The sequence below is a fragment of the Belonocnema kinseyi genome, chromosome 1 (genome assembly GCF_010883055.1).
Source record: "Belonocnema kinseyi isolate 2016_QV_RU_SX_M_011 chromosome 1, B_treatae_v1, whole genome shotgun sequence".
In the NCBI taxonomy this organism is placed as follows: domain Eukaryota; kingdom Metazoa; phylum Arthropoda; class Insecta; order Hymenoptera; family Cynipidae; genus Belonocnema; species Belonocnema kinseyi.
The window spans coordinates 57025018-57041037 of NC_046657.1; the positions used below are offsets into that span (position 1 = coordinate 57025018).

General features: G+C 28.7%; 1 protein-coding gene across 1 annotated transcript; it reads right to left on the reverse strand.

Moving 5' to 3' along the window:
* Positions 1–292: 292 nt before the first annotated feature.
* On the reverse strand, positions 293–8872 carry LOC117168686 (putative ankyrin repeat protein RF_0381). The gene is made up of 2 exons (XM_033354367.1): positions 8778–8872; positions 293–2116 (listed from the first exon to the last, which is right to left on the reverse strand). The coding sequence occupies exon 2, from the start codon at positions 2090–2092 to the stop codon at positions 356–358; it is 1737 nt and encodes a 578-aa protein (XP_033210258.1). The 5' UTR covers positions 2093–2116; positions 8778–8872; the 3' UTR covers positions 293–355.
* Positions 8873–16020: the final 7148 nt, after the last annotated feature.

Genomic DNA, 16020 nt, shown 5'->3' on the forward strand with positions numbered 1-16020 from the left:
AGAACATCATTTTTCAAAAATATTGCTCCTATTCTTTTATATTATATCAGATAATAGATACTGTGAATTATAAAAATCGTGTCAATGTTAATTTTTTTCAATTAAATAATTGCTCGACAAAAAAATCGCGCCTTTTGTTTTCTGGTGTATGTAAAAAAACAGACTTATCAAATTCTTTTTCATGTATACTATAATGCATAGAAAAATACAAAAAGTAGTATTAATAACCAACAGTCGAAATAATAAAAAAATTTGATGAAAATGTGTTTAACAAAAATATGAAATCTTCTATTACCAATCACAAAAATAAAACAAAAAATAAATTCATCGAAAATTTGCAAAAGAAGAAAGTCTCTTAAATCAACATCAAATTATTCAAATCCGTGTTGTTCAATAAACGAATAATACTTTGAACAACAATACATGGTAATTCAATTTTCCAAAGACTAAAAATTAATTTCCTTATTGCTTCCGCACACGAATCCTTTAACAATCTTTGTTTCCTCGCTTTTGCAACATGCCTCTGCAGCATTGTCGCAGACAAAGGAAAATCCACCCGAATTCTTTCCAATTCCAGCAGTTGCAAAATCTCTTCATTGACTGTCATACTCGCCAATTTGCCGATCGGCATCAGTAACAAATCAAAGAAACTCAACCCCAGTCTCTTTATCACCACCTCCTTCATATCAAGAATTTCCATTTCACAAAGTCTGATTCTTCTCAAAATATCTTGCGACAAACCCGCCGAGATTAAGTCTTCTTCATCAATAATGATTTCCCCCGCAACTTTCTTCTTCACAATGATAGGAATCGAATTGTCATTGAATTTAATCCTCACGAGACTCTGATTTACGGAATTAACTTCCAAAACTTTATTGATGATCGCCTCAAGAATCTCTGGAAGCCATTTTTCGTGAATTTCAATCACGGTTTTACCCGCAGAGTTCTGAATGTTCACATCAGCTCCATTTTCTAAAAGGATCTCCACCATCGCCGAGTTACTGACTTTAATTGCGTGCGAGAGAGGCGTGAATTCCTTTTTAGAGACATAGTTGATTTCCGCGCCTCTCTTTATCAGCATCCAAAGAATCATTTCATTGATTGCATAAAAAATTGGCGTGAGGCCTTCCTTGCCAGTCGCATTTACATCAGCACCGGCATCAAGAAGAGGCGAGACCATCCCTGGCCGATAATTCATCACCCCAACTGCATAATGAAGGGCAGTTTTGCCAAAAATATCGCGAATCTTTACATTAGCGCGCCTCTTCAGAAGTATCTTCATTATCTTTTCCGATTTTTCGTACCACTCCGGGTCGCGGAATTTGGTAACTTTCGGGTCAGGAGGATATTTTCCAACTTCGCAGACGTAATGTAGAGGGGTGGCTTGAAAAGCATTCGTGGCATAGTTCACATATGCCCCGAAATTCAAGAGAACTTCAACAGTTTCCACGTGTCTTTTACGCGCCGCCATGTGCAGTGGAGTCTCATTATCGCTGGATTTCAGATTTACGTTCGCGCCGAGTTGGATCAGTTGCTTCACCTGATTGTCTCGACCGTAAAGGGCAGCAAAGTGAAGCGAAGTTCTGTTTTCGAAGTCTCGCTGATTCAGGTCTACATTGCCCCGGTTTAGGCAAGCATTGAAGATTTGGTCTGCGAATTCCGGATCTGGATAAGCCGGCCAGGAGCAAATATCGAGCAGGGTTGCAGAGTTCAAAAGAATCATGGCGATGTGTTTGAAATTGTTTTTCAGAGCGACTTGGAATGGCGTTAATCCGCAATTATTTTCTCTTTTCGGATTTGCGTTGTTGTGGAGAAGGGCGCGGACAAGTTCGAAATTGTTTTTGGATACAGCGATGTGTAGAGGAGTGAAGCCACAGCTGTCTTTCTCATCGATCAAGACGTTGCTGTTATTGCAAAAAAGATCGACTAGATTTGCGTTTCCATGGAAAGAAGCCGCGGCGTGCAGAACTGTCGATCCCATCAGCTTTCTGCTGATATCTACTCCTCGGGACATTAACGATTTGACTTTTTGTTCGTCGCCATTTTTTACCGCTTTGAATAGTTCGGGCAAGGCTTCTTCAGAGTTTGACATGATGACGCCAAATTTTAGGTCTCACTGCAAAGAAACGGGAAATATTTGCAAATTTGTCAAAGTACGGGACATCATGAGTGAAAGAAAGGATCAATTTTATTGCAGAGCATTTTGCTCCAACGATCATTTGATTCTAGAGATCATAATGATGTCCAAATATTATTTTTTGTTTCATTAGTCAAACTAAACAAAATGGCCGCCAGTCTTGGCATCAGTGTCATAACGACATAACCTAAAAATTGTATCTAAACCGCGCGCAAGTGACAATTACACTTAACAGGTGACATTTTTTAATGTCAGACTTAGTTAATTTATTTACTTTTCGAGTATCCTGCACACTCATAAACGTCAGCCATCTTGGTTTGACTTCATACATGATCCCGAATCAGATCATTATGATCTAAAAAGTCGATCATTCACTCCGTCTCATGATCCAATCTACTGAAAGTCTAGCCACACGCAAGTAAAAAAATTCAGCCAATCAGCAATTAAACTCGCTACGCTTCGCCGCCTTGTTGCAGAAGTGAGCGGCAACTTCAAATGGGCGAAATGAACAAATTGATGTTTTTTCAATTTTCTTAAGAATAAAAGTATATGTAAATACCATAATTTTAAGTTAAAAGTTTATTCTATATGCAATTATGAGAACCATATTCTTTATTAAGTTATAGAATACTGAAATTCTATGATTTAAGCTTGGAATTACGTGAATAAGAATCAAAGCGTAGCAGTGCAAAACTAGATATCCAGCACTCTTACAAAAATGTGTTTATTGCATACAAAAGTCTTAAAAAAATGAATGCACATTGTATTAAAAGGACTTAGTTCCATCATCATTGATCTTTATTAAAAATATTATGGTTTATTGGAAAAAAAATTTCTTGTAGGCGCTTTAACTAAAAACTTTTTGGGATAAAATATTTTTTTATGCTTCTTCGGCACCCCCATATGTAGGAAGTAAGTTTTTATTTTTATAAAAAATTGAAAATTCGATATTATATTGACGCCAAAAGCCGATTTCGAAACCCTTGGCAATTCTAACCTCAAAATTATTTTTCCATTATAATCATAACACAATATCCAGTCCACATATACAAGCCTCTATATCTGGGTCGATTCCTATGGGCGCGTTTCACTATTTATAGCGACACTAGCGCAATCTACAAGGAGCGCAATTATGACGCAAATGGAACGTTCTTCGGCTAGACCATGAGTGGATTGGATCATGCTCCGGCTGATCAAAATGCTCTTGAATTCGATATCATTTTTGTTGCATATCAAAATTACATTGATTTTTGTATCATTTTGAACACTCTTTTTTACTCTGATGCCCCTACAAAAAAGGATTTCAGCTTGGGGCTACATAGTGTTCTAAAGAGTTTAAGTGCTCGGAGAAATTCTCACGAGCATAAGAATATGCTCGAGAATATGCTCGTCCTTTATTTAATTTGAGAATTTAATGAGCATTTTTAAGCATTTTTAATTGGGATTTAAAAAATTGTATTTTCTATCTTAATTATTAATAATTACAGTATTTAAATTTCGCGGGAAAATAAATCGCTTCAAATTAGAAAGGCGCTCTATGCGGATATCTCTGGCATGCGCAGTAGTCATTCCTGTGTATTTTTAGGTTATATAACGCCATTTCTCAATTTGAAAATACACAGGATCACTACTGCGCATGTCAGAGATATCCGCATTATGACACCACTGAAGGCGCCTAATTTGAATGGTAAAAGAAGTCCAAGTAATAAAAAAATATATTGTTCGCAACAACCAGTGCCTTTTGTTTCTAAATACATTTCGAAGTCTTTTAATTAAGATTTCAAATTAAGGAGATAAATTTTGATCCTGAGAAATTACATTTTAACTGAAATGATGAATCCTGAATCTTCAACAGAAACTGTTTCAATAAAATATACAAATTTTCAACTAAATAATTGAATTTACAAACCAAAACTAGAATAGTTCATTTTGCAGTTAGAAAAGTAAATTATAAACAACAAAACAAATACGAGTTTTTAGAAAAACTTATTTATTTTAAACCAAAAATATAATATTTTTCAAGTATTTTCAACAAATTTTCCATAAAAAACTTAATTTGCAATCAAATCAAAGTAAAATTTTCAACAACACAGTATAATGTCCAACGAATGAGATTTTTGGGTCAAAAAGATAAATGTTCGACAAAGATTGGAACAGTTACATTTTAAGTTAAAGAAATTCATTCTAAATAAAAAAAAAAATTTCAGCCAAAAAGATTAATTTTTGACCAATAAGATGAATTTTTAATAAAGTACATAAATTTTCGACCAAATATTTGCATTTTTGAAGAACTTTTCAACCAAATCGGATGAATTCTTAACGAGAAACGTGATATTTGATATTTCAACCAAAAATGATTTTAATTTTGTACCAAAAATAGTTTAACGAATCTGTAGCAACTCTGTAATTTAAAAAAGTATATGTTTATTTCACCCTAGAATATTTTTGTAAAAATACATGCAGTAATTAAGATATATATTTGTTTGAACAATTAATGCTTAAATTTCTCTTAAATGCTCTGCTTTAACTTAAATGTTGAGCATATTCTCAAGGGTATTTTCTCAACATAAATTCTTGGGCATTTAAGAACTCTAGGGCTACATAATTAGCACACCTAGGCCAGTTCTGGAACACCTCGTGATACATAACAGATTACTACTTTGCCGACTGAAGATAATCTAGATATCTACATTACCAGCAGTCGATAATGCAGAAATCTGTTACCGGCATAAACTTCAGTAATTTTCATTCTGGCGCAAATTACACGTTCAGCTTATTATCGGTAAAATCTTAAAATTTGAATTTACTTTTTCTGTTAAAGCTTTTTAATTTACTACCTCTGTTATAACTTTTGATTTGCCGTTCCTTTAGTAATTTTAAATTTCTCGCCAATTTAACTTTATTGAAGATAACGCTATCTATTGTCGACAAAAAAATTTCTATTGACGGACTTAGCACCGACACAAACCATTATCAACTGTCGGTAACGACCAATCTCTTTTTTACCGTCTGTTGTGTTACCAGACCGGCCTAGTTATACTACTTTGTATATCTTAATAAAAACAAAAGGAGTCAAAATATAAAATACATAGAATCATGAAATTCAGTAAGGGAGAGGTACACGTAGTGGTGCTAATCTGGAATTTAATATTCCAAAACGTCTAAATCATTCAATTTTTAACCGATTTCAACGGTTTTTCTAGAATAAAAGAACATTCAATTCTTTTTAAGCGCAAACTGTGATTTACTTTTATTTTTTACTGTTAAGTCTACTTTTTATAAAACAAAAGTTACCCAAAAGCATATTTTTATACAAGTATTTATGCAAGTAAACCACTTTTTATAAAATATTGTTGACACTCAGCGTTCAGCTTTGCTATTAAAAATTTAAGTAAACAAATAGGAAATCCTTTTCTTGGAAATATTATCCTATACTAAATATCTATGAAACAGTTTTGCAGACTTTTTGAACTTCAGGAAATTGTTAACACTTAACATTTTGCTTTGTTATAAATAATTTAAGTCACCAAAGAAAAATTTTTTTTCATGAAAAAAATTATGCTGCTGTAAAATAATATGTAAACTAAACATATATCTTGGGTATAAATAATTTAGGTTAAAAATGAGAAAACTAAAAAAATCTACCTAAAAATAATGAAAATTTTTTATTTGTTGACTTAAATGATAACTGTTTATATTATTTAAAGATTTTTTTATAATAATACGATTGTACAATAAACAAATTATTTAAATTCTTTGGATCCTCAAATTGAAATTCAGGTTGATTGGAAATATATCTAAGAGAATTACTTTTTTTGAATTCAACAAAATAAAAATTTTAAATGCAAATTATATTGAACAAATATAAAAAAATATACAATTTTTGAACAATGTTAAAAAAATATATATTTTTTAATTCACTTTTGTGGTCAACTTCTTTTCAATTGACTAAAAATTTAAAACATTAGTATCCCAAAAAATTCCCACAAATAAAAAATTGGATTTGCGAGTTTTTAGCACTCATTTTTTTTCTGTTTCTTTTCGTAAAAATTGTCGAATAATAAAATTCATCAATAATAAAATTCCCGAATTATAAAATCGCTAAATTGCAAAATTGCCGAATAATAAAATTCCTGAATTGGAAAATTCCCCATTAAGAAAATTTATGAATTGTAAAAATCTCGAATAATTAAATTCCTGAATTGGAAAATTTTCAAATAATAAAATTGCCAAATAATTAAATCAATAAATAATGAAGTTTCCGACTAATAAGATTCCTGAATTGTAAAACTCCCAAATAATAAAATTTTCGAATAATAAAATTCCTGAATTGGAAAATTCTCCAATAACAAAATCCTGAATTGTAAAATCTTCGAATAATAAAATCGTTAAATTCTCAAATAATAAAATTCATAAATAACAAAAAAATTTAGATTCCTGAATTACACAGTTCCAGAATAATAAAATTGCCGAATAATAAAATTCCTGAAATGGAAAGTTCCCCAATAATAAAATTTCTGAATTGTAGAAAATCTCGAATAATAAATTTTCTAAATTGGAAAATTCTCAAATAATTAAGTTACCAAACAATAAAATTTCCTAATAATAAAATTCCAGAATAATTGTAAAACTCCCGAATAATAAAATTCCTAAATAATAAACTTTTCTAATAATAAAATCACCGAATCGTAAAATTCCTGAATTATAAAATCGCTAAATTGTAAAATTGCCGAATAATAAAATTACTGAATTAGAAAGTTCCCGAATAATAAAATTTTCAAATAACATAACATTCCTCAATAATAAAATTGTATGCAAATTATTATACCTGATTATTATTAAGCGTCATTACGCATGCGTAATTATTATGGGTCATTCTTATAAGTTCTTATGCATACGTAACTACACCTTCGTAAATATTCAAGCGTCATTATACGCTTATATTTTACGTAATTTTTGTACGTGTGTATTAAGCTTATTTCCACACGTAATTACGCACACGTGATTATTATACATTTATATTTTGCGTAGTGGTTATTATGCGTAATTCCACATGCGTAATTATTACGCATAATTACGCGCACTTAATTATTACACGTTTATATTTGACGTACTTATTATTAGACGTAATAATTATTAGACGTAATTAGGGACACGTAATTATTATTGCTATACCTAGTAATGATTAAAAGTATTAAGCACACAAAATTATGATAAGTTTCTACTTTACGCAACTATTATTTTATGTAATAATTATTATGCGTAATTACGCACACGTACTTATTACGCTTAATTACGCACACGTAATTATAAGTTTATATTTTACGCAATTATTATCATACGCAGTAATTACGCACACGTACTAGTTATGGCTAGTTACGAATACGTACTTCTTACGCGTAATTATGATAAGTATATATTTCACGTAATTATTATAGGCTTCATTACGCGCCTGTAATTATGATAAGTTCTTATTATACGTATTATTTAGCGTAATTACGCACCCGTACTTATTACGCGTAATTACGCACACGTAATTAAGACGCGTAATTACGCACACCCGTAATTATTACGCGTAATTATGATAAGTTTATATTTTACGTAATTATTATGCGTATTATTACGCGTAATTACGCATACTTATTAGGCGTAATTACGCATACGTATTATTACGCGTAATTACGCACACGTAATTATGATAAGTCTATATTTAACGTAATTATCATTATAAGTATTATTACGCGTAATTAAGCACACTTACTTATTACGCGTAATTACGCAGACGTAATTATAATTTTATATTTAACGTAATTATCATTATGCGTAATTACGAACATTTACTTATTACGCATAATTACGCACCCATACTTATCACGCGTAATTACGCACACGTAATTATGGTAAATTTATATTTCGCGTAATTATCATTATACGAATTATTACGCACACGTACTTTTTAAGCGTAATAACGCACTCGTAATTACAATAAATTTATATTTTACGTAATTGTCATTATACGCATTATTACGCGTGATTACACACAGGTACTTATTACGCGTAATTATGCACACGTACTTATTACGCGTAATTATGATAAGTTTATATTTCACGTCATTATTATTAGCCGCAATAATTATCACGCGTAATTACGCAGACGCAATTATTATAAGTTTGTATTTTACGCAATTATTATTATGCGTAATAATAATTACGCGTAATTACTCATACGTAAGTATTATACGCCATTAGCCACACGCAATTACGGAAGCGTAATTTTTATTTGTTATAACGGATACGTAATTATTATAAGTTGTTATTATATGTATTTATTATTAATCATATAAAATGCGTAATTACGTAATTATTATTACCCGTAGTAGTTTAGTACGCGTTTTATACGTATTATATACGTATTATACGTGTACTTCTACGTGACGTGTAATTACGGTTTTATAATTAAAGAAAAACTCTTAAACCGGAATTTGAATTTAAATAATCTAAAAATGTAAGGAACAGAATTTTGCACAAAAAAATTATCACAATGAAGGTTATGTCGCGCCTGATTTTCTTGAGTAAAGAAAATATTACGTGTTTATATCTGAGAATCGGGATGGAAAAAAATGAATAATTTTATACATACCTTAATCCAAATTGAACAACGACAAAAAATCTTCAAATCAATTTTAGAATAAATCGGATAAACAATGTGGCGCGTCCGACCGGCGTGGCACCATACATTTCAACAGAAATATTTGGAATTTCGAACAAGAAAATGCGCATGCGCCACAAATTGTAACCAGGGCTGTATTATTATACAAAATGCACCTTTCAGATAATCAAATTCCCGACCTGGAAAATTCCTGAAAAATAAAATTCCCGAATAATAAGATTTCCGCACTGAAAAATTTTCGAAAAATAAAGGATTGATTGGACGTTTTTGAAAGATGAAATTCTCGACAATGTAAAATTCCCGAATATACAAGTTCCCAGACTAAAGAAATTCGAAAAATAAAATTTTCGGTGATTTACAACATTGCCGAATTTGAAAATAACCGAATAATAAAGTTCCATAAGTATAAAATTTCCAAAATATAAAATTCCCAAATAATAAAGGGAATTTTATTAATCGGGAGCTCTTCAAGTCGTGAATTTTACCGTGTCAGTAATTTTATTTTTCGGTATGTTTCATTCGTCCCATAATAAAATTCCTGATTCATCAAATATGCAAACTAGAAAATTCCCTATTTCTAAAATTCCTAAATTTATATAATTTAAATAAATAATATTTACTTCATAAAAAATACAAGAATCAATTACTTTTATAAAAAAAATATTTTTAATGTTAAAAGTTTATATTTTTAGAAGCTTTAATCATTAAAAATAATGTTCTTCATAAAAACATTTCGTCAGTGTATTTTTAATAAATAAATAATTTTTATTTAAATAAATGTAATCGCTAAAATTTGGGAATTTTCTAGTTTGTATATTTTAAAATTCAGAAATTATATTGGGGATTTTTAAATTCAGTAATATTATAAACTGTCGAAACATTTTTTATTCGAGAATTTTATAATTCTGAAATATTCAATTTCGGGAATTTTAGTGTCAGGAATTTCCTTCTCCGGGAATTATATAATTCAGAATTTTGTTTTTCAGGAATTTTCCAATTTTCCAATTCTCGAATTTTTAATTGTCGGGAAGTTTTTAGTTTAGAAATGATTTCTAATATATGGAATATAACATTCTACTAATATTCAGACGTTTTAAAATTGTTTTAACAATTTAATATTGTTTATAGTAATTTTATCTTGGAATGGACGCAGAAAGTCACGAATTTTTCTGAATTTCTCAAACTTTCAGTTAAAGTGAGAAGATAATAAATCGAAATTGAAAAAATGATTTTCTGAATAAAAATTATTTATAACAATATTATTTTATAAATAATACTAGAAAGTTGCATTTTTTGAAAATATTAAACCTTTTTTCAACCTTTTAGATAGAATAAGGGAATAATTAATAGAGGTTAACAAAAACAGAATTGTTTAAACTTTTTTTTATTTTTTATAACAATATAATCTTAAATTAACTCTAGCAGGTTGCGGTTTATTCTAAAATTTTAATAAAAAACTCAACTTTTCAATTACAGTGAGTTAATAAATAAGTAAATCTAAAAAACATAACTGTTTAAACCGCGTTTTTTATTAATAATAATACATTGTTTAAGCAATTATTTTTGGACACTTTAAAAAGCTACTCCATCGCCTTAACTAAAAAGTTGTCTGCGAGCTGAGAAATGCTGAAAGAACCGCAACTTTTTAGCATTTTGCAAAGATTATTTTCTGATAAGTAATATTAAATTGTTTAGAAAATTATGCTTATAAAATTTGATACAACATTACCTAATGAAAATTTAAAAAAGGTTAGAAATTTTAGACAAATTTGCTGCTTTCTAGCATTATTTCAAGAGAATATTGTTCTCAATAATAAGATTAAACAAAATTATTTCCTTGTTCTAACTGAAAGCATATCAACAACCTGAAAACTTCTGAAAACTGAATCTTCGAAAAAATAAAATAACCTTTCATAATTAAAACTGTATCAAGGTCACAATTTTTCTTTACGACGTAAAAATAATTATATTTAACTATTTTTTTGATAACAAAATGATAATTCGAAAAAATGGACGGCAAGTTCTTTTTTTTATTGCTCATTTAGGTTTAAGGTTATGTTGGTTTAGCTAAACCAGCATAACCTCAAACGGAATGAAAAATTTAAGAAACAAATAAGTTACCACTGCTGTCAATTGCCTTGTAGTATATAAAAGAGATATCCTATCATAGTATGCCAACAAATATATTCGAAAACAATTTTTTATTAAAAATAAATATATATCGTTTTCTTTCCATCGCAGAGAAAAATTGTAGTTATTATCCGATTTTAATCAATGAAATGTTGAGCCTGATAAGATAAGTATATTTTTTTGGCGAAATTTATGTTTTTTTATTAAATAAAATATATTAATAATCAATAAAAAAATAATATATCATTTGCAAATATGTAAGACTAAACAAATATTCAAAATATGTCTTTTTGAGAGAATTTTAGAAGAAACAAAATAACCTTTCATAATTAAAAGGCTTGGGAAAATTTAAACGCATAGATTCGAATTTAGTTAGTTAGCATCGTTCGTTGCGCCTCTTGCGGAAAAGCGGTGAATACAAATTTTCCAAATGGTATTACTTCTGATTAAAAACGTTCTGAACGTTATTTTAGTTGCAAATTGTTTATGGTTCTTATTTTCGTGTTAGAAAGTAAACTGGAATCTTCTTTGTATGAAAATTTAACTATTTAAAAAAAAAATTTCTTCAATTCATATGTTTAAGGAGAAATTTCATCTTTCTTGAATAAAAAAGTAACTTCGCTTGAAAATTCAACTCTTTTTTTGAAAGTTTATATTTTTGATTTTAAAATTCACCTGATTTAGAAGAAATTACCTTCTTTCCCGGATAAAAATGCAACTGCTTGCTTGAATATTAAAAGATTTGGATAAGAACTCATAATTTTCTGTTAAAAATTCTACTGTATAAATATAATATTTGGGTATTGAAAAGTGAACTGAAATATTTTCTGGATGAAAATTCAACTATTTTCTAAATTTTGTTCTTTTAATTAACAAAATTTAATCATTTTCTGATAAAAATGCAAATATTTGATAGAGAATTTAACAATTTTGCTAAAAAGTTATCCTTTTCGGTTAAAAATTCGTCTTTTGAATTGAAAATTTCGTTTTTGTTATAGAAATAATTTCTTGTTTAACAATTCATATTTTGATCGTGGAAACTTGACCGAAATCTTTTGGTTAAAAATGATTCTTCTTTACTTGATTATTCAACTAATTTGTTTTAACAATTTGGTTGATTTTGTTGAAAGTTTAATTATTTTGTTGAAAATTAATCTTTTTTATTTGAAAATTCAAGTACTTGGGCAAAAGTTAAACTACACTATTAAAAGTTTATTTTTTAGCTGGAAGGATCATGTTCTTGGCTGAAAATTTAAGTTTTCAGTGGTAAAATACTTTTTTTGTTTGTTTAAAGTCATTTTTAATGGAAAATGTAACTTATCCTTTTTTTAAGACTTATCTTTTCTAGTTAAAAATTCGCGTTTTTGGTAAAAACAATAATTTTGTAGATTGAAATTTAATTTTTGTTTCGTAAAAATATATCATTTTCGTGGAAAATTAATTTTTTATTGAATCTCAATCTTGGTTTAAAAATTAAATTTTTGTAGAGAAAATTTGTCTTCTGGCTTGAAGGTTCAATAATTTAGCTAAACTTTTATTTATTTAAAAGAAATTTTTTTGTACAAATTTCATTCTGTTTTTATTGAAATATAAACTATGACATTGTTTCGTTGGAAATTTGTCTTTTTAGGTTACATATTTTAAAAAATTCACTATCATTTCCCGGTTTTCCCCAGACTCATAAAATTCCCGGTCATTTTCCGGTTTCACGGCCCAGCCGCCACTCTGAAAAATCTTTATTATTCTCTTTTACCCAGAAATATCAAAAAATTAATTTTATTTAACAAACTTTTATTTAACAAACTTTTTTTAAACACTTTTTGCCTTCCTTTATTTAAATTCTAGGCCAACTGCATAGCTGGCGCCGCCACACGACGACTGTCAACTCTCATGACAAATATTTTCTACAGGCTAGAGTTATTAAATGCCCGAGAATTTAAGTTCTGGTTATATAACCGAGAATATGACAGAATTTGGAAGAATTTTTAATTTTTTTATAATATTTTTATTGTTCAGCTTATGCTAACGGTTGAATATAAATTATTATCTAGCTTTTAGGCATATTCAAAAATTTAAAATATGCAAAACAGTAGCTTATTAATTAATTAATACTGTTGGGCTGACACTCTAACCTCAAAATTCAATTGCCTCACATTACCTAACAAATTCTAGCTTTAAATAAGAAAATTATAAAATACCAATTAAGCGCTACACCCTTTTTGAATAGTCAGGTTTATATCTATAAACTATAAAATATTTCATCCAGTTATTTATTTAGTAAAGTGTTATTTTAATCGTAGTTTTACGCTCAAAAATTTATTTTATTTTATTTCTAAATTTTAACTGAATATTTTTCTTTTAATCACATGCTTAAAATGTGACGCGCGTTCCGTGCACATTTAAAAAAGATACGATTTTGAATACATATTTTATGATAAAATATTTGGTTTATATAAGCCACGAAGTAGAATAAGGAGACCCCACTCACATGCCGCCTTGGGAAAATTTGGACGCATAGATTCGGATTTTGTTACTTAGCATCGTTCGTAGTGCCTCTTGCGGAAACGCGCTGACATACAAGTTTTCCAAAAAGTATTACTTCTAATTGAAAGCGTTCTAAATTGTACACTTTTAGCAGACTTTTAGATTGAATTTTGAACATTGGAAAATATTTGAAATTTTATCATTTTTAATTTAAAACATCTAAAATTGAACGATCTTATTTCGGATTGAACAATCTTAAATCTGAATAATTTATGATTAAAATTTCAAAAATAGGACAAGTTAAAAACTTTGAAAATGAAATATTTTTAGATCAGAATTTTAAAAATTGGCAACAATTTTGTTCTGCAGGTTATCCTTTTAGTTTTAAATTTTATTGTTTAGTTCAAAATTTAATAATTTCCTTAAAAAGACATCCATTTTGGATGCAAAATGTTTACAATTATGATTTTGGTGTTAGAAATCAAACTGGAGTCTTCTTTCGATAAAATTCAATTATTTTGTTTAAGGCTTTTTTTTAATTCATCTGTCTTAGGAGAAACTTCATCTTTTTAAAATAAAAATGTAACTTTTCGGTTAAAAATTCAATTGATTTTTTTTAAGTTTGTTTTTTTATTTAAAAATTCACCCGATTTAGCAGGAAGTACATCTTTCTTGGAAGAAAATGTAACTGTTTGGTTGAAGATTCAACAATTTTGTCAAGTCATAATTTTTGGTAGAAAATTCTACTATTTAATATAATATTTGGGTGTTGAAAAAAAAGTAAAATATTTTTCTGGATGAATATTTAACTATTTTCGAAAATTTGTTTTTATTCAATTAAAAATCGATTTGTTTGAACAAAAATGTCATCTTTTTTGATAAAAATGCAACTATTAGGTATCCAACAATTTTGTTAAAGTCATCCTTTTTGTTTGAAAATTCGTCTTTTTAGATTGAAAATTCAATCATTCTTCTTTGCTTAACCCCTTCGTTGGCATTTACGCAAAATGAACCAAAATTTTCCGTGCCCTGTGTGGCATTGACGCAAAATGCGTCAATCTTTTTTTTTCCTATTTAACTTACTCCGATTTTGCGTTTTTGTATTTTCGTCCATTTTCGATTTCTGAATGTTGACTTCATATTCGGATTTAGCAACCCCTAGGATACACATTTTCAGGATAAAAAATTTGTTAAGAAATCACTTTTTTGTTAAAGATTAATATTTTAAGTTAAAAATCATCTCTTTGGTTAAAAGTTTAATTATTTTGTTAGAAATTAATCTTTTTTAATTGAAAATTCAACAACTTGGGTAACAGGTAAACTACATTGTTAAATTTTTTTTTAGTGAAGGCTTATGTCCGGTTGAAAATTTAACTGTTTAGTGGAATATAACATTTTTTTGTTTACAATTAATTTTGTAACAGAAAATGTAACTTTTTCGTTTTATTAAAAATGAATTTTTTGCTAAAATCATATTTTTTGTTTGGAAATTCGTCTTTTGGCTTGAAAGTTAAGCAATTTAGATAAACTTTTTCTTATGAGTGAAAAATCTTTATTCGTTGAAAATTCGTTTTTTGGTTTTAAAATTCTTTTTTTTTTGGTTGTATAAAATTTATTATTTTTTTTATTAAAATATAAGCTATGAAACTTTTTTCTCTTATGTTAAAAGAACCACCAAATTAAAATGCTGGAATTTTAATATTAATGATTTGAAGTGAAAAATTAGTCAAAGAAAAAGCAGAAAATTTTGAAAGTTCTCGGTTTCGCATTTTTCCGCAAGAGGCTCTACGAGTGATGCAAACTAACTAAATACGAATTCACGCGTTAAACTTTTTCGGGAGTGGGGTCTTTTTATACTACTTCGTGCTAACAACTAAAAACTGGCTTAGAATATTCAGCGCCGACATAACCAATCAAATTTGCCATAAACCAACCAAGCAGATAGAAATGAATGCCATGAAAAATATTAATTCCACAATTAATTCAAAACAGGCCTCCGTGAAAATATACCCTTAGCTAAATAATAACTAAAAATGCTCAGTTTTTCGCAGGCTGTGGTCACTCAATGCTTTAGAAGTGCAGACCGATAATCTACGATGGTGCCATCAAACGAGCCGTCAGGTTTGTAAGATAAGATAATAGATGCTTGAGGTTATATCCAGATGGTTTGTAGATAATGTAATTAAAAAAATTAATAAATTGAAAAAACCCAATAGAAAAAGAAATAAAAATACATAAATAATTATCGGAATAATTATTTATATATTTCTGCTTGTTTTTCTATTGCTTTTTTCATAAAAACATGTTCTAAGGAAAAACGAAAGATGATGGAAGTATGTTTGAAAGCAGATTTCATTTAAATTTTGTAATCATTTTCGACATCAATTTTCTTATCGGCAGGTACCTTTCTCAAAATATTACTCTGTTTTTATGGTAATAATACAGAAGGTACCGATCCCTCTTTTAGTGTTCAGTTGTGTACTGCAACGATAATCACCAGGTCGCAAATGATAACAAATTAGATATCAGCTCTCAAATAGTTCTTAATGGGTTAGGTTTCACATGTGCTGACGTTGGTAAAACAACGAAGGAGTAAGAG

What these genes read in the sequence shown, in the direction of transcription:
- LOC117168686 (XM_033354367.1), bottom strand. Translation starts at nt 2,092, where the DNA reads ATGTCAAACTCTGAAGAAGCCTTGCCCGAACTATTCAAAGCGGTAAAA.